The sequence below is a fragment of the Nanorana parkeri genome, unplaced genomic scaffold (genome assembly GCF_000935625.1).
Source record: "Nanorana parkeri isolate BGI_ZX_2015 unplaced genomic scaffold, ASM93562v1 scaffold819, whole genome shotgun sequence".
Lineage (NCBI taxonomy): Eukaryota > Metazoa > Chordata > Amphibia > Anura > Dicroglossidae > Nanorana > Nanorana parkeri.
Genome location: NW_017307087.1, coordinates 206,501 through 232,578, shown reverse-complemented (window position 1 = coordinate 232,578; position 26,078 = coordinate 206,501). Strand labels below are relative to the sequence as shown.

At 41.3% G+C, this 26,078-nt stretch overlaps 1 protein-coding gene across 1 annotated transcript in view; it reads right to left on the bottom strand.

Annotated features, from left to right (window-relative positions):
• The window catches only part of NPAS3 (neuronal PAS domain protein 3), a 250,929-nt gene that overhangs the window by 124,238 nt on the left and 100,613 nt on the right, over positions 1-26,078 (bottom strand). The window contains exon 5 of the mRNA XM_018565151.1: positions 20,933-21,015. Coding sequence (XP_018420653.1) covers positions 20,933-21,015 — 83 coding nt within the window. The remainder of the gene's footprint in view (positions 1-20,932; positions 21,016-26,078) is intronic.

The following is a 26,078-nucleotide window of genomic DNA, read 5'->3' as shown; positions in this document are numbered from 1 at the left end:
GAGGAGGAATGTGTTTTTGTAGTTCAAATCAGAAAAGCAGCCTAGTAAAAAAAAGCATGGCTCTGCCCATAGGTACAGTGTTGTGAGTAAGCATAGCCACCCAAAGACCAGAAGTGCGTTGCTTGCTGGATTACCAGGTGAAATTAAGTGCAAAAACTAGTGTGTCCACCACATCTAACAACTGGTAAGCTGCAATAATTACATTTTTATTCATTGGTTTAGATATGCTTTAAAGTGACATTAAAGTTAAAAAAAATATTTCTTCCCATGCTGGTGTATTCACTTACCTTAAATGATGCCTCTTGATCCGATCATCTGTAGTTTTCATCAGTCCCTCCAGCGCTGGTGCCGTTCTCTGATCCAGCACTGACTGCTGCAACTTCTGTGTCCCACGGAGTCTGTGCGGGTGCACGCTAATGAGCTGCCTGCATTTACTTACCCTGTGTCTCTCCTCGTCTCCTGGCAGAAGATCTGAAATGTGCATGCGCCCGCCCCAAGATCCTTTGTGGCCTACCGAGAATCTTCAAGTCTTCGGGCGGGAGCGCGTGGTGGAGACACATGTAAGTTTAAACCCTTTTGAAAAGTTTTTTTTTTCCAATGTTTTTGCATATATCTACGGCTTGCTAGCAGTACATATATGCAAAACCCCTCGAGGTTTTAATAACCCTATTCAGAATCTGCTAAAAATATAACTCATTGGTGGACTAGCACTTTAATTGCACCTGGTAAAACACAGATGTAATTCATAATACAATATGATTTGTAATGATAAAAATCTAGTAAAGTAATTTGAATACCAGGCAATAGGCATCATGTGTGTAGCTGAACAAAGGTGAAAAATGTTAACTTTATTTTGATGTCACTCCTTTATAAACTGGGCACCTATACTTTAAATCAGTGTTTCCCAACCTGTGTAACCTCAGGACCCACATTTGTCCTTGGTCATCAAGTCATGACCCAAGTTACGTTGCACTGAAATGCGCGGCATTGCGGTACCACGCGTTCCGGCGCGGGCGATCAAACTGTGGGCATGAAGTGCGTTTGGGGTGCCATTCTAATGAATGGTAACACAATGCATACCCCCCTACTAGAGCGCATGGTAGGTGCGATTGCGTGGTAATGCGTTAATTGCATGGGACTGTGCGATTAACGCACTGTACTAGTGTGAACGGGCCATCAAAAACACTGATAGACACACACAACCACAGACACAATCTCACACACATACATACTCTAAAAATGTTTGCTTTTTTTTCTTCAGAGGCTGGGATTCAGTGTGGGCTGCTATGCTGTGACAGAGCTCCATCCATATGTGCATTGCTTGTATATCACAGATCACATGATCCTGGCTTTTGGTTATCTCAACATGTTATAGCTGAACTCGGGCATAAGAAAATACTGTAAATACAAGAGCCATGTGTATCCTTACTTGAATCTTGGTCTCCTTTGTGTATTCCAGATGTGCCCTGATGAAATTAACACACATAACGGAAGTCCTCGTCCAGACTCATACAGCGCAAATGCCGCTTCCAGATCTGTGCAGTGAGGTGTGAAACCTCAGGAGTTTCAATGTGAAACTCCTCTGTGCAGGAGCTTTCTGTAATAAAGACCAGTCACTGCTGCTCTCTCTCCTTGTGCAGGCTGTCTGGTACTGTATCCGCCCTCTCCTCTAGTTTTCTGCAGGCAGTCTGTAGTGGGAGGGGCCTACTGAGTCGCTCCCAGAACTCTGCTCCCTGGACAAGTTATATACAATACAGTGATGATGTCAATACTGCTTTTAGAAATAATATCTGGGTTTGCAGAAACATTTTGTGCACACAAAAGGAGATTTAAATCCTTTGTGGCTACTGAGAAATGTATATTTTTGTGCCCGGCGTTCAGCTTTAACACTTCAGTATAGGTTAACCTATACTGTCCCAATTGGGTCTTTCATTTTCTATTATAAAAGACTCTGTTAAACACCATAACCAACTAAACTGAACACATGTTCAATGCAGTTTCAGAAACACAACAAACTTTTGTAAAACAAAAAAAAACATGAGATATATTGGGAGCTACTTCTCATGAACATGCTATAGCTGTCTAGGGTGGGGGCGGGCGCAATCAAAAATGTTTTCTCTATTGGCTGAACTCAATGGACTTTTGGTCCACGGTCTTTTTTCAACCTGACTATGATTTAAAACAAGTTTTGAAATCCCATTACAGTAGCATGTTGCAGATTATATCCATAAGTAGTGGCTGGGTTTAGATCTACATTAAGATGCAACTGTACCGGACAAACTAGAAAAGTGCAGCAAGAAAATAAAACAAATATAATCTGGAAATGTGTAAAAGAATCTGGAAGGGACCTCTATTTTTTTGAAATTTATGCCACTATATACTGAAATCTATAACACCAATAATTTACACATACAACATAGGTGAACATTTCTGTGTTTATTAATTTGCTGAATCACCTGCCCAAGAGAAAAAAAAAAGCCCAATTTTAATTTTATGGCGCCGTATGCAAAGTGCAGAAACTCATAGCAACAGATCAGCAATTGTCTTTTATTGCTATCGCTGTTGTAAATGTTTCTGTTTTTCAGTACGAACTACCCAGACAATAAAAATCTCATTATCTGTGTATTACACTTATATTTTATTTATTGAAGAGCAACATTTAAAATGCCACAACAGCCCAAATCAGCGTTTATACTCCAATTTTAATTGGACATATTATCATCCGCGGTCCTTCAAGCTAAGAAATGACAGCTCAGCAGTAAAGTCTTTTTGGAAATGATTTCAGCTTGTTGGCAGCTATGCCTTACTAAATATGTCTCTAAGTGCTGTGTATTAACAAAACCGGCAGTTTTAGATTGCGAGCTTTCAAGGCGACTTAGGTCTTGTTATTATGTTGTGATTTGGTAGTTGAAACCTCCATTTGCATGTAAATTGTTTGTGCCTTGTCCTAGCGAAAAGCATCTATCTCGATCAATTACATCGTCTCCATACATTCCAAGCAGCAGAGACGTCTCCACATTTTCTGAAATATTCACTTATACTATTAATAGGTAGTCTGTATCCAAACTATATTATTTATCTATGTCCACTCTTTTCATTCCTACAGCTCCACCATTAACCCTCCCTCTTTATTTTTCTTTTTTTTTTTTGAGGGGAGGTGGGGTATTTTTTTTATAATTCATGCAGCTATTCTCTTTTCCTCTCTGCATCCTTAATTCTTCTTGTATCCACCCCCCTTCTTTACACAAACACAGCCATGCTAATGTGGCTAGGCTGACAGACAGGATGCTCTGCGCACTGAATATCATTTAGATAATTAAAAATGACAGCTGAATCTTGCCCGCTGCCGACCTCTGGACCCTCCCCCCTTCCCTCTCTCTCTTCCTCAGGAGGCCAGAACCTGACTGATTGCTGTCAGTCAGAAGCTGGGGTGCTGGTGCTGGGAGGGGAGAGGATGTCCGCCAGCAGTGAACTCTGACCCTTGCCGTGGATCTGAAATAGATAATGACCTTAAAATGCTATTAGACTTTAAAAGCAGGCAGCGTCTGTGTGTGCAGGTCTCCCCGCTCTTCCCCAGGGGGATCACATGGATCACCTCCCTTCTACTGCTCGCTCACAGGTGAAGGGGGCTCGAACACTTAGAAGGAAAATTTTGGTCTCATTTCCATGAGTGCTGATTTTGTCTGTAGTTGGTAACCCATTCATTACAGTGTATGCAAAGAAGCTCAGGCAGTAAGTGCATCAGCTAGATCTAATCCAATGATGCTGTTAAGTAGTGAACATCACAAAACTGAGCATTGCAGTCCATAGAAATGTGATGCAGCCTGCTTAGATGTCACATTCAACTTCCTGATTTACATTTTGTCAAATTCTTAAGCTGTTTTACAGCCAGTTGTGTAGGATGTCACAGCCATGGTACGACGCTGGTGAATGGTATGGTACAATGCTGGTAAAGAGTATGGTACAACGCTGGTGAATGATATGGTACAACGCTGGTGAATTATATGGTACAACGCTGGCAAAAGTATTGTACAACACTGGTCAATGGTATGGTACAATGCTGGCGAACAGTATAGTACAACAATTGTGAACAGTATGATAGAACAGTATGATTGAACAGTATGATAGAACGCTGGTGAACGGTATGGTACAATGCTGGTGAATGATATGGTACAACGCTGGTGAATGATATGGTAAAACGCTGGCGAAAGGTATTGTACAACACTGGTGAATGGTATGGTACGATGCTGGCGAACAGTATGGTACAACAATGGTGAACGGCATGGTACAACGCTGGTGAATGGTATGGTACAACAATGGTGAACAGTATTACACTGGGGCAAACCAAGTTTCCTCCTTGTTTTGCCCCAGTGCCATACTGGGGCAAAATCACAAGAGGGCCAGTGATTATTGCAGACATCAGATTGGACTTATTTGGCAAGTGATCCAAACTCTGCAGCAACCAAAGAACAGGTGGACTTAAGTATTTTTCAATGTTTTTCCTTTTCCTTAAAACGATATTTAAAAGGCATTAAGTTAATTCTCTGCATGCTCTAACTAGAAATTGAAGAACTTTGCCTCTGGAACGAAGCTATCGTAGTATCCCCTCTGTTACATTCCTGTTTGGGTGTGGCAGTGAGTGATACAGATGTATTTAAAGATCAGAATTGCATCAGGGGATGTTGCGAACAGTGCTTGTTTCTGTTAAAACACACGGTTGTGGCTACCATGTGTTCAACGGGTTAACTGATCAGTTAAACCTGCTCCAGTGATGATCACTATCAGTCTGCTGGTGCATAGGATTGTTGTCCTGCGAGCTGGAAAACGGTGTGAAGCCTAGAGTGTAAATCGACACAATGCACATTATGTGCATTGGTTCACTGCCATGCCATTCATTTTGAATGGCACTCCAGCGTACTGCAATGCATGGGGCACTGCAGCGCAGGTGAATTGCTACAATGTGTTGATGAAAAAGGGACAGGTGCAGTTTTGGCTAAGCTAGGGTGTGCTGGCAGCCTATTCAAAATGAATGTGGTGCCTTACTGCAACGCACATTAACACATGAAGTAATGTGTATTAAAGTGCATACGTGAACACACTATAGTGTAGTATGCAGACAAACCAAACTACTGTGCAGAAGGGTTAAAAACTCCTGTCCCTCACTTTCCACACAGAAAAGAAAGTTAAAAAAATACAGCATTAAAGGAGAACTATGAGGTTACATAGTTACATAGTATTTGAGGTTGAATAAAGACATTAGTCCATCAAGTCCAACCTATTAGGATCTCATTCTAGGAGTACCTGTACCCCTGTATATTACGGTCCCTTAAGAAATCGTCCAAAAGTTTCTTGAACAATTCCACATTATTTGCTGAAATCACCGCCTGTGGCAGTGAGTTCCAGACCCTAACTGAGGTAAGTGAAAATCACTCAGCCTCATAGTTCTAGCCGACCTCTGACAATGAAACTGTCACAGGTCGGCTCAATAGATCGGGAAGTGAGCGAACACATACCGTCGCTCACTCACTTCTCGATCTAGTCCCTGCAGAGAGCCGTGACTGTCACTCATGGCTCCCTGCAGGGATTCCCCCCTCCCCTGTCCGATCCTCCAGCGCTGACTGGCAGAACGGACGTGGGAGGGGGCGGATACAGCTGGTTCTGCCTCTAGATAGGCAGAGCCAGCTGTCACTCACGTAGCTGGGTGGATCCAGACCGTAATGTCGGGATCCGTCCGGGCGTCTCAGTATACTGCGAGCTGTAGTTCACGGTATACTGAGCTTTGGGTGACAGGAGGACGCTAGTTTGTGTCCTCCTGTTACCCTTAGGAGAACTATGGGGAAAAGCCCTGACCCCATAGTTCTCCTTTAAGGGCTTGTTCACACCATAAACAGTGCGTACCAGACCAGTCAGCTGCTGGAACGCACTGTATCGCATCCCGGCTGGCTTCCTGCGTTCAGGGGTGGGAGGGGATGTGGCAGTGTATTGAAGTCAATGGCATGTCCAGTGCGGTCTGAAAAAATAGTGCTTGCATCATTCTGGTGCAGGAGATCGCACTGCGGGTGGGGGGCGTGGCTGTGGTGAAATTGACTTCAATGCACCACCACGCCCCCTCCCACCCCTGAATGCAGGAAGCCAGCTGGGATGCGATACAATGTGTTCCATCTCTGGAACGCACTGTTTATGGTGTGAACAAGACCTCACGTTGTATGATTCCGGCAAAACATAGGTGAGCACCGGCCAGTCTCTAATAACGACATTGCATTGAAAAGAAAGTATTTTCTAGGACAGGTTTCCAGTCATATTCCAGATGCAAAAAAAAAAAAAAGCAGACCATTAAAACCAGCATTGGCTGGCAGTGTTGTGGTTATGAATGTAACAGCTGGCTATAGATATACAGGGTGTTAGTTACCTGTAATCGGGTAGAAAGATGCTAACTGGCACAGTTCTGCTAATGAATAAGAAAGCAAACATCTATAGTGCCAAAGAACTGCCTGCCAAACACCTTGCTGCCAAGCACTTAACACCTTCGGTATCAAACCTCTGTAAATATTGGGCATTATCTGAACATTCCATAAAATAAGAATAAACGTGTGTACATTTACACTATGAATCTGGTTTATTTGTGTATGTATCATTTGTGAGCTTTCCACCCCAAAGCTGCACAATAGCTGACACTGGAGTTTGATAGGTCACTATGGACAATTTGTTATTCCTAGATGATATTAATCAGTCCCCGTATCATTCTACCATGATAGGTAATATGGTAGTTATATTGTAAATGTTTGGCAGAATATGGAATAGCAGCAATGAGCTCAAACGCCCTTGGACTTCCACCAGACTTTTCTGTACATTTGTTACACTTTTATCTGGAGGTTAGGGGGTTAACTGTCTATATTTATTCTGTTATTGATCCTGGCAGTGCTGTCTGTCACTGCAATGGACGTGCAAAGGTGATAGTGCTGTACGTGACATGGAACTGTTTCCATAGAGCTGTATTGATGACCCAAACAGTTAAAGACAAGTATTTAACTCCTGACCTTGTGTGAGCAGCTGCTCCCCCAGGGGAGCCTACACTGGCTTCTTCATCCAAAAGGCTGCTGGAAGGAGGAAGAGCAGCACTGTGTTATTAATGAACAGTCATCACTATTCTCTATGGAGAGACCAAGATGTGGGAGACGTTGCGGAGAACCCAACTTATAAATGGTCCTTAGTCAAAGACGCTTGCAGTAAATATTACGTTTAGGCAAACAGTTCTCTTGCTGCATAAGGCCTTCATCCCAAGTTTGGTACCTTTTTTGTGATATCAACAAAGCAGCATATCTCTAAGATCACTTTTCACCATAGACTACCCAAATAGTATGCATTACCTTCGGAGTTACCTGACATTCTATTAAGAAATATATAATTGCTTACAGTCCATATCGGAACATATCCTTGTCCTGACATATGCTTGGCTCGTGATTGATTAGCATTGTCATTATCCAAGTCAGTAATTGACTAAAGGATACTAACTCATAAATGTTTCCTAATTATGAGAAAGAAGCTTCTTAACAATACAGCTCAGAACTGGTGCATTATTTCACAGAAATAAAAATACATGTTTATTCGTTATGCCTTTTTAGCTTAGCAAGGACTGTGGGATAAGTATAAGTCTCTGCTGCATAGAATATGTGTTACTGACAAACTGAATGAAGCTCTAGTGTATTGTAGAGATGGGGTCCTGTGTTTTCTTCTTGCTATAGCACAGTATGTACAGTATTTGCAGGCAGTTTGTTCTCCTCCTGTCTGCATGGGATTCCTCTGCAATACAGATCCCTCCAAACATAAAATATACTGGCAGGTTCAGAGGCCTTCTTCCTAATTGGTCCTTGAGTTTGTTTGATTTGTATGATTGCGGTGGAAACATTAAGTTGTAAGGTCTTCTGGGGCATGAACTGATGAGCATGGTTTTATGTCTTCTTGACTAAGGGAATGTAAAGTCAAGTTCACCAAAATACAACAATACCATATAAACCGAACAAAGACATTTAAATCTGTGTTGAAAAAGTGGCAAATCTGATTTTTTTCCTTTTTAAATAAACAAAACTATTTCCACTTTACATAAATAGTAATCATTGTGCATCTGTATCATGTGTAGATATAAACATTCAGTTGTTGACAGTTTTCAACATTTCTATTTACGTGGACTCATTGAATGTTCTACCCACGTACTCCATGGAAATATGAAACATTGAAGTATATATAATGGCGTACCCATCTAGCAATCAGTACTGCACTTTAAGTGGCACATGACAAAACATGGCCAGAGCTTCCCCTGATAAGAAGATGTCAGCTAACCACCTAACACCTGAGGCTTCAAACACTCTATGGGGTTAACTTACTAAAGGCAAATAGGCTATTATTTTTGTAAGAGAATTTTCCCTTAGCTAATTCACTTTGCAAAGAATACCCAAGTGCTTGCACGTGATTGAATGATGGAAGTCAGCAGAGCTTCACCTCATTCACTAAACCATGGCTGGACAAACTAATATTGAATTCAATAACCTGTCTGTCCAATCCAGGAGCCAGCAGGGTTTTTCAGGAGCCAGCTCCACTGACAACAACTAGGGAAAAACATTAAAAGTTAGGTGCCAGGTACAAATTTTAAGGAGCGTTTGCTACCTGGCTCCTGGGATTTGTCCAACCCTGCATTAAGCTAAAGGGAAATTTTCCTTTTGCAAAGTGAAAATTCCCTTGCACATTAAACAAACTATTTGCCTTTAATCAACCCCTTTGTCCAATTATAGGGACAATATCTAGTCCTGAAATCGGGCAATGCTGTTGGTCCATGAAAACAAGAACCTTGACAAAAGAGGATTTTGGGAAGGTTGTAAAAACTCAGCATGTTCGACTGAGCTGAAGTGAAGAACACGTTCGACTCAGCCGATCCAACATCTCGATTGGCTGAGCCAAACCTCCGGCAGGCTACTCGCTGCCGTTCGGCCTATTCTCATAGGGGCCGAACAGCAGTGAGTGAATAGCCGAATGCTGCCTCTGTGGTACCGAGCAGAATAGGAACTCCGCCCAACTGTTTCCTATTGGCTGGGACCTGCTAGAGTCTTCTAGCAGGTCCTGGCCAATGAACAACAATTGGGCAGAGCCGGCCGTGCCGTCATGGCTGGCTCTGTCCAGCTGTCATTGTTTAATGACAGTTCAGCGTCCCCAGGCCACCTGGGGATGCTGACCTGTCATTGCAACTGGGCGGAGCCAGTCGTGAGATCACGGCTTGCTCCGCCCAGCTGTCATTTGTGAGGCGTTAGCTCCGCTTCGTCTGTCACTTCGGCTCAGTCGAGCCAAAAGCATATGCCTTTGGCTCGGCTGAGCCGTCTTCCAGAACTGTACGGGCTATAGTAAATAGCCCTACAGCAGCTCTTCAGTTCAACTGAACCGAAGGGCTCCAGTGACCGAAGCTAGCCGAAGGATCAGCTGGAGCTACGGCTGATCCTTCGGCTAGCTTTGTGAATAACCCCCTAGGTTTTCTAGACTTACCACATGATTGCAAGATAGTGGCAACAAATACATTCTCTTTTGGTTTCCAAGATGGACTTAAATATCCCTTTTAAACCAGATGTATGTCTACTTGCAATGATACGAATTTAATCCCAGTGAACTCATTCCAATAGTCTACCTTTTTGCTGTTATTTTATGCCAGGAAGGTCATTCTTTTAACAAGAATGACCCCATGGCACTATTTTATATTATCAATCAGGTTATTTCCAATCATAAGCAATTATATATAAGCTTTGCATGCCCGGCACAGTTTAATAAAGCATGGCATCCATGGCTTACAGCAACCTTGTATAATTAACACTGATAATATACTATGCATGTATACAATGTTGATAGGTTCTCTGACCAGGATGCTGAAGGTGGTGGGGACAAGGGTGGGGATGAGTATAGAAATGTTATTTGTTATTTTGTAATTGATATAACCAGATAATATATAACCAGAATTTGAAATAAAACCCATTTTTATTAAAACAATAGCCAATGGTACTATTTGGTCAAAAGAGATGGAAATCATTGTTTCATTTCACATAGGTAGGAAAGGCCTTTATTGCTACAGCAGCCTGGCTATAATTCTTTATAGAATATTATGATAATCATCTTATTCCATCTTGGAGATGAGACTGATACCTCCCGCCCCCTCTTCCTATGAGTCAAAGTGTGACACTGCTGAGCTGTAGAGCTAGACAGCAGCTATCTCCACCATTCTTCGCTTGTGTCTTCGCTGGCTAAGCATGAAACAGCCTGTCTTAATCAACTGAGTGACAGAGGGTGCGAGATCAGGAACCGCTACAGGTGTCAGGGGAGGAGGAGGAGGAGGGAACACTCACAGCTGTAACTCCTATGCTGCCAGCCTAGACACTCTGCATGCTACAAACATAATATACGACTCTAAAAAACACATTTGTATCACTCAGTGGGCATGGTTTATCTAAAGGATGATAGCATACAAAAAGACAGTAATATTTGCAGTAAGACATATAAAACAAATGTGCAAAACCCAACTAGGAAAAGTTCGGGAACACACAACAACCAATCAGATTTCACACTTTAGAACTATGATAGATGATGGGTGATTGATTCCCAGTGTCCTTTGCACACTGTGCTATCAAAGGGGGGAAATCTTAAAAAAAAAAAAAAAAACTTGTCCAAGGACTAAACCGGGACCTAAGAAGTTCTTCTCATTGGTCAGCTGGGTCAGGTGACTGCGCTGACCAGTGAGTGCTCGCAATTTGAGAGCAACATTCAAAATCCATTGTGCAGGGCAGTGCTGGGGTACAGAAAGTACACACATAGCAGTGGAGGGTAAGGACCGTTTGCTGAAAGGTAAGTATGGGGGGAAAGGGGCCAGATTTGAGCGGGTAATTCCATTCCATTTTTCCAAATTATTTGGGAAAGTGAACTTACCCTTTAATGAACATTGTGCATATTAGAGAGTGCTGCTGCCCAGCTACCACAATATGGCACACAGTAGACTGGGGGCAGCACTCAACGCATAAACACACGCTGTCCATTCGCATGCAAGATGGTGGGGTGACGGGGTTGGTTTCAATTTTTTTTTCAATTCTTTACTTTTTTTTATCACTTTTCTATTTTTTTATTTCGATTAATTTTAACATTTATTTTCCTTATTATTTTTTAGGGTTTTTTTAACTTTTTTATTTTTTTTCCACTTAACTTTATTGCTATTACACAGGGGCTAACCACAGGAGCTAACAAGTTCCTGTGTGATAACATTTGGAGGTGACAAGCTCTCTTAAGGGAGCCTGCCCTCCAATGCAGAAGAATGAGCACAGCATTGCGCTCGATCTTCTGTGCAGCTGAGAATGGAAGGCTGTAAGTACAGCGCTGTCTCAATGATCACAGAGCATATCAGGGAACAAGCATTCTCTGATCCGCTCCCCACTCTCCATCCTAAAGTCATTTGGTAGTGGGGGGACGGACCATGAAGGGGGGAGGGGAGTGGGCGGACAAGCAGGCTGCTTACAAATTATCTGGGCGGCTGTACAAATGCAGAGATCCTTTATTACAAACGGCTCCCCTGCTCTACATTTAGCTTGCCCGCAGCAGGGATAAATGTAGAAAAAAAAACCCACCTGCCTGGCTCTGGAAACTGAATGTCCCGGGCGTCGGGCAATAGGATTTCTGCACCCCTGTGCTATGCACCCTGAAATCATACCCAAATCAGGGTAATAAGGTGAACTTTACCCACCAAATTAATATTTTCCACAACAGTTAATTTCAACCATTTCACTGCCAAGCCCTCTGGAACGCTTTTAACCTCAGCTGGCCAGACCATTTTTGCAATTTTTCCAATTGTTTTGATTTTCTATTGCTGCATTGCTAGCTTTTGTAAAATACCCCCAAACCATATATTTTCTGAAAGCTCAGGCCAAGTAAAATAAAAAGATGGTGCTACTAATTTTGTAGGTCCTGCGATAATTGCGCAAATGTTTGTCAAATCAATATTAAACCGATAAAAATACACAATTAAATTGATAAAAGCACACTAAAATCAGTTCACACAAAAAAAAAAACGTTTCCAACTAAATCTGATAATAAAATATTTACTATCCTTCAGTTATGAATGGATAGAAGCCTCTGTTGTGAGTGCTTCCACCCATTTGGGAAACTCATGAATGAACAGGAAGTTATATAAAGCACTTCCTGTTCATTCATAACTGGGGACTCATAGTACAATGTGATCCCAGTTGTTTACAAACACTGGAGTGATCGGCTGATCACTCCAGTGTTCGCTCTGCATACAGAGTATCAGTAAATATCACAGATATTTACTGATCCTCCACTAAGCCACACACACAGCTGCTGTCATCCTGAAACTGACAGGATGACAGCGGCTCCGCCGCTCTCTCTCTCTCCTGCCGTTTGGCCATCCTGAAAAGTGGCTCCCTCCTCTGCGCGCCCCCCTGGCTTCAGCTGTAAATTTTTCTTCGGATCCCCACTGCCTCAGCCCATACAGGCGGGGGAGAGCAGTGGAGATCCGAGAAAAGCATTGAGCGGCTCCAGGCAGGGAGAATCTGTCAGCGCCCATAATTTTTGTTAATAGCTTGTCAGCCGCTGATGACAACTATTATTTTACAGAGGGCCGTGAGCATAAAGCAGAGGGGAGAAAGCCACCGACAAAAGACTTAGGTGGCCAGCTGAAAACAGTTGTTTTCTACCGTAAGCCTTACGTCGGTGGCAGTGAAAGGGTTTCAACTCTCAACTGAGTCTAAAAGCTCCCCAGCCATCAGGCTTGGGTTTAAAGCTGAACTACAGACAAATAAAAAAAAGAGGCAAATGCAACTATGTGTTTGTTAATTATTAAATGTACCTTTTAAATGCATCTAGTGTAAGTACCTGCATTTTAACTTGAATCTTGTAATCCCTTGTAAAGAAGATCTCAGACTGGTTACAGGAAGGGCAGTACTAAAAGACAATCGAGTGAGCTTCATGCAAATATTAGAACAAGCTGACAGGAGGAGAGAGCACAGAGAACAGAGCGATGATCTCATTAGTACAGATCTGCTCATTCACTGTCCAATCAACAATTCCCTCTCCGTTGTCACCATAGCAAAGTGTCCCCACTGGAAGATTTCCACTTCCACATTTCTGTTTTGTTGACGACTTAAATTTTTGGCTAAAAATTCTACACTTCTGCTTTAAGGCTGGGTTCACACATGGGCGTTACTATAGGCATGTTTTCAGTTCGTTTTTTAGTTCAGTGAAACGCTCGTTCTACGCTTGTTTTTATACCTCCCTGGCTGTATGATTTTTTTTTCTCTATCTTTTTTTCAGGTTTTTTTCTAACTTTCAAACTTCCCGCCGGTTCCGCCCCCCTGCGACGCGGACGCTCGCAAGGGACGGAACCCGGAAGATGGCAGCGGCCGGAGGACAGAGCCGGGATCGCGAACAAGGTAAGACCTATGCTGTATTCCCGAGTGTGGCTCGGGGTTAACGCTTTGTTAACCCACACGCAGGAATACCAATGGATACGCGCTGAAATACGCCCCAAAGAAGCTCCTGTACTAGTTCGGGCGTAGGGCGTTTTTCAGCGCGCCAAAACGCGCTGAAATACGCCCAGGTGGAAACCATGCCCATAGGAAATTATGGGATTTCACTGCGTGAGCCCAGGTGTGAAACCAGCCTAAAAGAAAACGTTGCTGCTAAAAAGAAATACAAAAATAAATATTATTGCTGCACAATATTTGTTGTAGTGTAATGCTATTAAAACACCTTTCAGTCTGTAGCTGCTATGGCTTTCTGTAAAACAAAACAAGCCACTTTCTTGGCAACCTATGGACATGGATGGAGATGTTTAATTTCCTCTTCTTCTTTTTCCTGGAAGCATGCCGATAGCCTGAAGTCAAGCTATATGCATCCTCTGTAAAAGGATTTTTGTTTTTTGATGCAATACTTAGCAGTAATCTAGTTATTAGAATTAATTACAACACTGATACTACTCATAAGGCAATAATGAAGGCAGACCCTTCCACTAAATTATTATTATACAGGATTTATATAACGCCAACAGTTTGCGCAGCGCTTTACAATATATGGAAGACATTACAATACAATTCAAGAAAAGATGGTAAGGAGGGCCCCGCCGGTGAGAACTTACAATCAGCACTAATTTTAAGAAATGCATAGTAAGGCTTATTCCAATCAGAACAGCTTTACAATGCAAAGCTTTAACCTGAATCTTTTTTTTTTTTTCAACAAAACTAGTGATTTTCATTAGAATAAATGTATATGACACTTCAGAGCTGTATTTTTATATTTTCTGACTTGAATAACAGTTACAAAAAAACAGAGGCGGAAAGAAGCGCCAACATATGCAGTGAAACTCCTGGAAGATCTGTACAAGGTCAACGTAAAGTGGCCTGAAGGTGATTTGCTAGAAGTGACTATATTGCACATAGTCCTGTACAGCACCGTGTGCACTTGTGCCCATGTCATGTCATAAGCTCAGCAATAGGGTCACGCTATTAGCCAATTTGTGTTCTTTGATACTCCACTTCACAAACAGGTCTCCCTGCTCTGACCGCATGTGGATTTAATAGCCGTGCAACACGGAAAAATTAAGTAATTTTAATTATGCCTCCAAGTTATTTACTGCAATTAAGACCATTTATCATATGCAAATTAGTGCAAACGGGTCTCATTAGTTAGTAAATTACTCAATATGAGCCGAACAATGTAGCACTCCAGTTTGTAATGAAAAATCCCTGTAGAGGCGAGCAGGATCAATTAAGCTAATTTGCATATGCAAATATATTCACTTTTGCCATTTTTCTATCTTTAGTTCGGTGATTTGGGATGATTTTCCCTTCCAGGTGCTATTTTGTTCAGCAAATCAGCCCCCGCTGTGAGGATCTGGCGGAGACCTGCCGGGTCCAGCGCAGGAGAGGTGCATGTGATGCCGGAAGCGTGCCGGCTATGGGAGACTCCCTACAGGCAATGAAGGACCGGGGGAAAATTTAATGCTTACATGAGATTCATCACCTAGACACCGAGCCCAGCACTGCTTCATATGTTCACAAAGACACAATCAACATTGCACTTGTTCACTGAACAAATTGTCTATGCATTTGTTGTTTACTGAGTAAAGGGAAATCTTATTCTTATACGACCCCTGGGTTTACCAGCACATCGTTCCACTGGCTGAGCTAACGCTGTCTACAGTTCTGAGCTGATATCTGATTAATTGCCTCAGGATGCCGGAACATTTCACTATATATGGCCACTAATGAAAAGGATGTGCTTGGGAGCCAAAGGGCTGCTAGAGAGACTTGCGCCACCCCCCCTGGCAAGAGAACGGAATAGATATACAGAATGTTCAGTGAACAAACTCACCGCTGATGTAAACCTGTACTGAGAGTAATACAGTTCCCAGTGCTGACCTCTAACCTAAAATGCTAGTTGCCTGGCTGCCATGCTGTTTTTCTACCTTCAGTGCTTTTTGAGTCACTAAGAGTGAAAGTATAGAAGAGGTCCTGACTTGATTTCCTGCATACTTTTCAGTGAATCTGAAAGCATTAAAGCCAAATTAGTCGGGCAATTACCATTTTCTGTAGGAGGTCAATAATTGCTGCCCATGTAAGTCTGTCATGACAGGTGTCCTTTAATTGTTTCCTTGTGAACATATAGCTCAATTTCTCTGCTCTTTGTACCATAATATTAAATAAATCTCTTTTGTATGCTTGTAGGATTCATCTAAGTGTAGCCAATGGTATGTATGTATTAATGAAGCATATATTTGTTTTATAGGTGTTTGGTCTATCATTGTTGGTATTATACATATCTCATTAATGTGCACAGTATGATTATTATTCATTTTATTATTATTACAGGTATTTATATAGCGTCAACAATTTATGCAGCACTTTACATACATATTGATCCCAGCCCTCAAGGAGCTTACTAAAAGGTCCCTATCTCAAATGCATACATATATACAAGTACACACATACTAGGGCCGATTTAGACAGGAGCCAATTAACCTACAAGCATGTCTTTGGAGTCAGAGCACCCAAAGAGAGTGTCCTGAATGGGATTCAAACAGAAGCACCCCCAGTGTTATAAGCAGAAGGGCTAGCCACTAAGCAACATTATTTTATATAAGACTTCTCAACAGCACAATGATACGCTGCATACACATTACAGGTTCCCCTTAACCCAAGTGCAGACCATTATTACCTAGCAGACAAATCTTGTACTAATGCTTTTAACTCATGGATTGAAGCAATGGAGGTATAGGGAGGAGTGTAAATTACACAATGTTATCATCTCTGGTACAATCTGGATGAGCTGCTTGGACCTAAAAGGATAAAGGGACAGAAAATCCTGGAATATTTCATGCCTCCCTATGGACTTTTACACCTTGAATACAGGATTCCCACAAGAACACTCCGCAGCCATCAGTAATGCATACTGACCGCTTTCTTGACAATTGTAACACATTTCTAATGAGCTGAATGTCTCTCTACAGCTGAGTATTAAGTAAATGAGTATGCTTTGTTCTTCTTCGAATGGTGGATGCTTTGTGTGGATGCACTGATGCTGCAACTCCTGTTTTTGTTGAGAGATCCTTTGGATGGTTCCCCACCAGGAAAAAAAACACTATCATGCTCTTGAAAATTAGTCCTATCTCTATGCCTAGTGCTTGTGTGTACTAAACTTCAAAGAAAGTACACACTAAACTTTCCTGGCCATTTACAGCTACAGTGCTCTGGGTTTACTACATGGTCCCTGTACGCTGGATGAACAATGACCATAATTGACTCTTGTGAAATGTCTCCTGTTTGTAAAAATGGTATTTCACATGTGTGTTCTTGAACACCAACTACACCATGGGCACACCCAGACCTGATTTTTCTGTGGATGGTATTAAATACTACATAAATATGAACACATTGTGCAGTTTCCAGCATAATAATTACTAGGATCCATTTTACAAAAGTCAGCTGTAGTATATGTGAGGTCCCCATGCAGTGAATATATCCTATTGCACACAAGATCTGCTTATAATACAATCATCCTCTTGAAGATTTTGGGCCCATTCACAATGCTGCAGTGTGTTCTTAGCGTGCTACCATGCGAATAACACATGCTACCTACCGTGTACTACTTTTTTTTTACCGCAACGCATGGTATTGCGGTACCATGCATTGTGCCGCGGTGGAAAGCATTGCAGCCGGGAGGTGCATTGGGGTGCCATTCAAACAAATGGCATTTCAAGGGCACTTGCTGCACTGTAATGCATGCCCTCAGTTGGGTGGAAGGTACCTATGGTGAAATTTAAAAAAAAGGCCTTACAAAAAAAAAAGGAAAACAGAAAAGACACATAATCAATAAAATAAAACGTTGGGAACAGGCAAATGTGTTGAGCTGCGCCTTTCTTTACCAATACGCACTGAGACAGTTTGCAAGGATGCTCCATTATACGTACACTCGCCTTCCTGCCCTCTCTGTGTTGATGGCCGCCTGCGGGACTTTATCAATCACAGGCAGATGCCTGGTTTAAATGTCAGCGCTGGGGCTGCAGCCATCCATTCATCTACCAATTGATCAGAGGTGTCGGAGAAAGAGCACTGCTGAATTAACCCTTCCCAAAGCAAACCATTCCATCTTCTTTACAGCCATCGAGACAACATCACTAATATTTATCTTAATCAAGTATCACTAAGAGCTAATTAGAAGACACCAATATCATTGGCTGCTTTTCCACCAAGCCACCTTTCCGCAGAAAGCCACGGCTACCATATTTATAGTAAATCTATTATTTATTTGCAGTTCTTTGACATGCCAAAGCTTAGATTTGTCCAGTTCTTTCTATAATCATGCCAGTGATTAATTATCATCACTTAAAAACTCTTGCCCTGGCTTCACCCTGAACCTGCTTGATTCCACAAGAGATTTAGACTCACTGATAGGACACAAACAGCTTAAATACAGTTTTCATATGTATTTCCAGGCAACCTCATCAACTATTTAAATGAAGTGTATTTTTCAGGGACAGAGGTCGCAGAACAAGAGGCTTTGCTTGCTGAAGTGTGGTTAAAGAAGCATGTCTATGGCCACAAGAGGAGAAAGAGATATTGAAGTTGTTCTACAGACACCACTCTAAAGTGACGGGGATACACAGCGGTCTAGAGACTGCATACTGATATAAAACAATCATAGCTGAGGGAATTAAACAGACGCTATAGATGAAAAAAAACAAAGAGAAAAAATCTGTTAAAGTGACATTAAACCCTCAGATTTTTTAACACAAAACAATACTGTAATGTGCGCCTTACTGTAATCCATGGTAGTTTCCCTTCTCTTTGCTGCTCTTCCTTTTAAATCTGTATCTCTTCTCATGCTTGGGGAGAACTTCCCTTTGCAGCTGAGTGCCTCTTCCTGTAGTGCTGGCTCAGGTTGTGAACCTTCACACAGACACCATGTAGCCATTCCAGAGACAAGGCAGGCCCCTGCAAAGGGAAGTTCTCCCCCAGCATGAGAAGTGATACAGATTTAAAAGGAAGAGCAGCAAAGAGAAGGGAAGCTACCATGGATTACAGTAAGGCACACATTACAGTATTGTTTTATGTTAAAAAATCTGAGGGTTTAATGTCACTTTAAGTTAAAGTTGGTTGGACCAGTTATAGTTGGCTACTAGTAGTCTTTTAATTTCCTGTTTATGCAGTCCATGGAAAGATACATTACAGGGCCCATTTTCTATTGTCATCTGCAGCTGTCCTTTTGTGTGAGTGTGAGATGTTGTAAATCTATTAAAGTGACTGGATATATCTACAGGTAAAACACATATTTAAACTATTCTTATTTGAATACTGTTGACCTAGAAACAAGCAAGCACAAAATCACGGTGAAGGGCTTATAACACCTACAAAAGGGGGGTAAGAAATGTTCCTTAAGTGACATTTGGATTTATCTATCTTTTCTATCCATCCATGTCACTTCGGTACTGACTGTAACAATGAATCCTTCCACTCTTGCCTCAGAATAGACAATTAAAAATAAATGATAGAAATAGCATGTTGTCCTAATTTCCAGTAACAGGGCATCTTACTTTTTTTGGGAAGCATGCTGTGCCAACCTTCACAGATAATTGTGGAATTTTATAAGCCCAATGAATAAAACAGGCAAGGTGGAAGAGGCAATACCATTATTTAATATAATTTACAAGGACATTATGACAATTTCAAAGAAATCACTAAATCTAAAAAGAATGATGAGACAGATACAATCTTTTCCTTATATATTTGGTAAAATTTTAACCCCTTATAACTAAAGATAAAACCACCAGCCTATGTTTAAGATGCAGTCCCCATATATAAGAAAACATTAAAATGTATTCCATGTTATGTATTTGTAAATACTAATTCTAAAAGAACCTGCAGCTTTTTATATGGTAGTCTCTTGCATCCCTTTGCACAGAAGAAGTGGGTTGGAGGGGCAGCAGTGTGAGACTGCATTGCATAGTGCCGTCAATCTAACACTGGGAGCGTACTGGCTGCATGAAAACAGCAGAATGAGTGTGCCAATGCTTTTTCAGATGAGCAGGCTGGGGGTGGGTCAGTGACTCTTATAGTTTAGAGTTAGGACCGCACTATAAGAGGTGCCTTGGCGCTGCTGTGCGGCTTTCACATTTTCTGCAGAAGACGTGTATCCAAACCTCTGTTTTTAATCTTAGTGTGAGACAAGTTTTTTGACATGCTAGCTTGTGAGTGTGCCAGGAAAACTTTTTGCTATTATACTGTTTAAAGCCCATTCCGTGTGCACCTTACTGTAAAGCTGGAGACGAATTGATGGGTGCATTTGTCATCTGTTTTGTTTGGGTCAGTGACCAATCGCATTTTTAACTGTAACGGAGAAAAGTAATGTCAGGGACCAGGCCGTGGTGTATGGATGGAGTGTCTGGGTCGCAAAGTGTATTTCAATGTATTAAGCTATTTGCCTGGATTTTCTTTAAGAATGATGTACCACATAACTAAACACTGGTGACAGCTCAAGAAGAATAAAGATGAAGAATAAACAAGATGAATGTTTTCCCTGTGCACAATAATTAACATAAAACTCTACCGTTTTTCATGCAAAATTAAAGCCTGCATTTATCTAACCAAAACCAACATTTAAGAAAACAAGATAAACCCAAACCATTATTAATGAAACCATTGTAAAAAAATAGACAAATTATATTAAAAACTGTGCTGCTTTAATTTGTTGTAATGGAGCCTGGTGGGCAGAGTCCACCCCTGGCCTCACATATGTCTTGGATACGCCAATAGTGAAATCTCCCTGCCTTAGTTCCTGCTCACCTGGGGGATTTGGGTGTTCACAACCAACTTTATATGTTCCAATTCCTTTGGTTACATCCTCCACCATATAAAATAAAAAAGAAATCCAAAAGGGATAGTGGCAGGCTTAATAATGGTCAGAGGTGCAAGATGCACACAAATCTTCCAGAGAGACAATGGAGGATAAAAATTGGCAATTACAAATCTCTAAGCACCACAAAATAAGCCTGCGGGTGCTGACTCTTAAAATCTGTGGGTGCACTATGCCTTTTAGGCTAATTATATACAAAAGTAAATAGTCTCCACATAGAACAGTGTGGTCAGTGTAGCCCAGTGCTTACTGCACCGACTACATGAATTCTTGATATAGGCTTGTACATTGCATGACTTGTCTCTTAAAATACAGAGCCTATAAGAAGGAAATCCGGTGTGCAGGAATGCTCTCTAGTCAATAATACTGTAAACTAATATGTTACTTAATTTTTTTAATGTATGTTATATATTTTACATCAATTATGAAATCATCTGCAATACGTTGCCTTTGTTAAAGTTATTTTTGTAGCACATATGTTACTTTGCTTTACCTGTAAGATATGACTTCCTAGATGAGATTCAAAGATGTCCATGATCATAGAGCTGGGACTCCTCCTCCTCTGTGATCCTATAACTAAAAAAGAAAAACTCTTTAGAAATATAATTCAAAATCAATTTCTACTTGCTTGGCATATACAGTAAACAATATATTTGGGTAAGGCTATGCTCATACATTACGTGGTGGTGCTATGTTTCTGTATACATGCAGGTCTATTATTTCAGCTCTAATCTCTGGGTGACAATCAGCAGCCATCAGCACGGCTCAAAGACTTACGCCATGAGACCCCTGGGCTAGTGTTGTCTACTATGGTCTACAGTTACCCAGTGACACTCTTTGTCACTGCCCAATCCTACTAAAATCAGTGGGACCTGGAAATGTTCATCAGATCTTTTTTTTCATTTTTTCTTGCATTGAATCCAGTAAAACATTGTAAACCGTGATCAGTAGATCGTGGGCAATGCTCTGGCTATCGCAGATTCTCCCTCCTGTCCTTGAACATTCGGTAACATGGAAGGGATTACAAGTGCGGTGACATCACTCCACTAAAAGCAACAAATTCCTCTGCAGCGGTGGCTGATGGGATTTGTATTTTCTCCAGTCACAGATCCTATCAAAGGGTCTGTGAATGAATGACACGGCTGTGTGGGCAGGGCAGCAGCTCGCTGGCAGCAGTACTACGAGAATCAAATAAGTGGGGGGTGGGAGGGGGGTGAGGGTATTGCGGTGTGGGCATGTTTCATGGTACACCCTGAATATGGGTGTAACGTGAAACATGGTCTTAAAGGTAAACTTTAAACTCATCTTGCCAGCACTCAGTTTGTCACAGCCCCCCGATCATGTGACACTGCTCAAACCTAACCTTTGGCTGTTAGACCAATGTGCTATTACAGAGAGTATTGTTGCTGGCTGTAATGGAGTGCAGAAAGGATTGGTGGGGGATTCAAAGATGTGTATAAGGGGATCGGGGGTGGCACTCACTTTTCATTGCATTGGAAAAGTGACACTGACAGTGTCTTTTTTATCTTTTATGTTTGGTTTATGATAATATTATTATTATACAGGATTTATATAGCGCCAACAGTTTGTACAGTGTTTTAAAATATAAGGCGGACATTACAGTCACAATACAATTTAGGACAAGATGGTAAGGAGGGCCCTGCCTGTGATACACAATGCTGGAAGTAAGAGTTTCCTTTAAGGCAACACTACTTTTCATGGCATTTTTCACATCATACAACGGCTGTTTGTCCCAATGCTGTTTACAAATGGCACCTGAACTGATATGTTCTGTAGTTCCTGGTGGCTTCTGGTGCTGCAACTGCCAGCTGTCAGTGACAGCTGAGATCCAGCACTGCAACAATAAGCTCCTGATCTTGCCACACAGTGCTCCATAGGGGTACCTGTAGCAAATCAATGTTAACATAATTTTTCTGCATTGTGACATACACACACACACACACACACACTAAAAGGGTGTGAGATCACAAACAAAGTCACAGCACTTCCTGTCAGTATGGAGGCTAAGGTAGAGCAGCTCTGCCCAGTTTATCTACACGCAGTACAGCTCTGCTGTAGCGATCTATTGCTGGATGATTGCAGCCAGCAATAGATCACTATTAGAAGTGATCTGTTGCTGCACAGCTGCATTGAAACTCTGGATTAGGTATCTACTGACTAGATACAGGTTCCCATGAGGAAAAGGAGTAAAAAAAATAGAAAAATGAAATATACAGAGTGTATGTAAATAATCCCACACGTGAGTGCAATGTGAATCCAATTTTTAACGATTGCAAACCTGTGAAAAATTTGGAGCTAATTTGTGCCCTTGTCAACCTGACCCAATCTTATCTTAATCAGCAGACTCTATGGATTATATTTGGTGGTAAATAATTGGGGGTGCACAAAATACATAAAGTTGCATATGGAACAATTACAGGTAAATGCATATTTTTCAATTTTTTTGTTACTAGTTATTCCTAATATAACCCAAGGAAATAAGAAAATATATTTATCCCAATTTATAACAAATTAAAGCCCTGAAAAAAAGTGATGTATTATATATTAGGGTAGACAATAACTATATTACTATATTAGGGTAGGGTAGACAATAAACTTTAACAGTAAAATTGTGTATGGTTAAATGCATTTATAAAATTATAATAATTAAAAGCATATCATCTATTTACAAACCAAGTGTGCAAGTGTCGATCTTTTTCACCAGAAACACTGCCCTAGAGGATCTCACACTGCAGATATACACCTATGAGTCTGTAGGCACCGTCACAAAAGGCAAATTTTTCAGCTTACTGCTTAATCACATCTAACATTTTTAGATGTTCCCTATAACAAAGCAGATCTTCACTTTTTGAGTTCAGCTCCATGCTAAGGCTTTATGCGTTTTCTCTATTTCACAAACTTGTACTATCCCATCTTTGTCTTTGGCCAATGCATGCTTCATGTGCACAAACAGAAGGCAAACAACTGAAAGGAAACTACAGCCTTTTTTTTTTTTTTAATAAATACAAATGAAAGAGACCCATTTCATTCGAATGATGAGACTGAAAACAAAGCAGCCTCTATGTTTTTGAGCTTTTATCATAATATGAGTCAATCTGGGAAGCTCACTGACTGCAGTAAAATACAGATGGCCACTAGAGGGAGAATAAAAATCTGTTCTACTGTAATACAATAATGAATAAATGGTACAAAAAGAAAATACAACCACAACCAATAAGATAACAGCTTTTAGGAGCTTAGCATAAACAGACTAATACCGTACTACTCATTGTGGAATACTACTCATCATTATACTTTGTATCAGGCTTTATTAAAGCCAACTTTACTTAAAGTCTAACTTAACATAATTACAATTGGCTAACTAAGACCCCCCTCCGACCGATGAATAATCTAGAACTAGTGTATTTAGAGGATGGGCTAATACTCACCTTATTCCATGGTCCTCCCCACTGGTTTCAGCTGTAAAAACTGGTCCCCTGAAGCCACTCTTTCTACCAGCCCTCTGACAACTCTTCTCGCTGTCCCTCTCACTGATGTCCTCATGCAATCAGTGCAGGTACAGTGGCCATGTTATCAGAATGGGATGTGGTGTTGGTGCACATTGCATGCTGGAGAGAAGAGGACCATACTGTTGACTGTAGTGAGGGGTTGTTTTGCTTTTTGGCCAGAGTTAGGCTTTAAGCTTCCAAGTTAGACATTTAAAGGGAATCTGTCAAAAAACAACATTCTTATGGGAGAAACCTCATATGGAAGCTGCTATTCTCTGTCTGTTGTGCCTTATACTAACTCCAGAGCAATGGTTTTACTCCCAGTAAAGCTGAACAGGTTTTGCTTCACTGCATTGGGTGACAAACAACGACAGCTTCTATCCGAGGCATATCTCTCAGGTATTTTGCTCCATGAAATAGTCTCTTTAAATGTTGGATGGATAAGTTTCATAGTTGATATGTGTCATTCATGGCTATTAGCAACAATTTGTACATCTAAGATATGCTGATTCACAGAAAATGTGCTTTGTTGGTGGGCACATTGCCATTCATAGACATAATGAGCTATTATATTCCACTAACACATCTGCAGATCTTCTCTGTACATTTTTAGTCCTATTTCTAGTCCCTATGGAAAAACAAGCTTCTTTTTTCCTGTCACATGCAGACTATTAAAAAAAAAAGTGATGTACTGAAAGGAGAATTAAAAGATTGATGCTTATTAAATAAAAAAGATTTCACTATAAGTGCACATAGGGACAAAAGGACAGTCACCCAATCCGACTTTCATGTGTTAAAAGTCACCTGTGCAGGTTAAAAATCCTGATACGATTGTGATTGTACCCCCTGTTCCCCAACATTGTCCTTTTCTTCGTTCCTTGCTGCTCCATTTACAAGAGCTGGAACGATCAACCAAGCTAAACATTCCTGTCTGTAGCCTCACTAGCAGACCAAGGCCTGAAGGTGTTCAGGGTGTTTCTGCAGAACTGACCGAGCTCTAAAACATAGGGTTACTCCGAGAGGCCATGCATGATAGTTGGTGACAGATAATGAAATGAGATTTGTTAATGTGATGTTAGTGACAGAATGTATGGTAAGATTAGTGCCATAGTTAGTAACTATCTGGCCATGCCCATAATTTTAGTGAATCTGTAGCATGATATAAAATATTAGCAGTCCCTATATTAAGCTGACGGAGAAAGTTTTCGCAACACCTCTTGCTGCAGGGGACAGGAATTTGTCTTTATATGCAAATGAAATTTCTATGTGTCATATCAGCAGCTCTGCCTGCTGATATTAAATCATCCTACATTCATTAGATAAACAAACTTTATTTTCATTTTACTTAAACTGTCTTGTTTTCTACTTTCTGCTTCTCTTTGGCAAAAGTGATGTTATGGCCCAAGCATTGCTCCCTGGAAAGGTTACATCAGCAGATCATTGCTGAGAAATCTCATCTGTAATCTCACGAGATCTCAGGGAAAGGCATTTTCCTCCCCTGAGATGATGTGCATGGTCACATGTAGGGATGCACCGATACCGATACTAGTATCGGTGCCGATACTGAGTATTTGGGTGAGTACTCGTACTCGCCCAAATGCTCCGATACCTAGCACGAGTACTTCCTGTATCAGGAAGCCGGGCAGCTCGTCATTACACGCTGCCCGGTTTCCTGATTGGCCGGGAAACTGCTCCATGCTCTCTCATCACTTGTGATGAGAGCATGGAGCCGACTTACCGGCAATGACGCGCTGCCCGTCTTCCCGATTGGTCAGAAAGCTAGCCAATCCAGAAGCCGGGTGCCGTGTAATGACGCAGCGCCCGGCATTCTGATTGGACGGGAAGCCGGCGTCATGCTCCCTCGTCATCTCATGAATCATAATATTAAGAAACTGACCTAAAATCATTAGTTTGTATTGCTTTAGAAAAAATGTGACCTGGTCCTTTAAGAAAACGTATCTGTAATTGATATCGGCGAGTACTTGATCAAAAGTATCGGTACTCGTACTCGGTCTTAAAAAAGTGGTATCGGTGCATCCCTAGTCACATGTCCTAGTCACATGGGCCAGAAATCAGGAAGTAAAAGGAGATTTAGTAACCGGCCCTTAGTAATAAATGGCCACTGTGAGA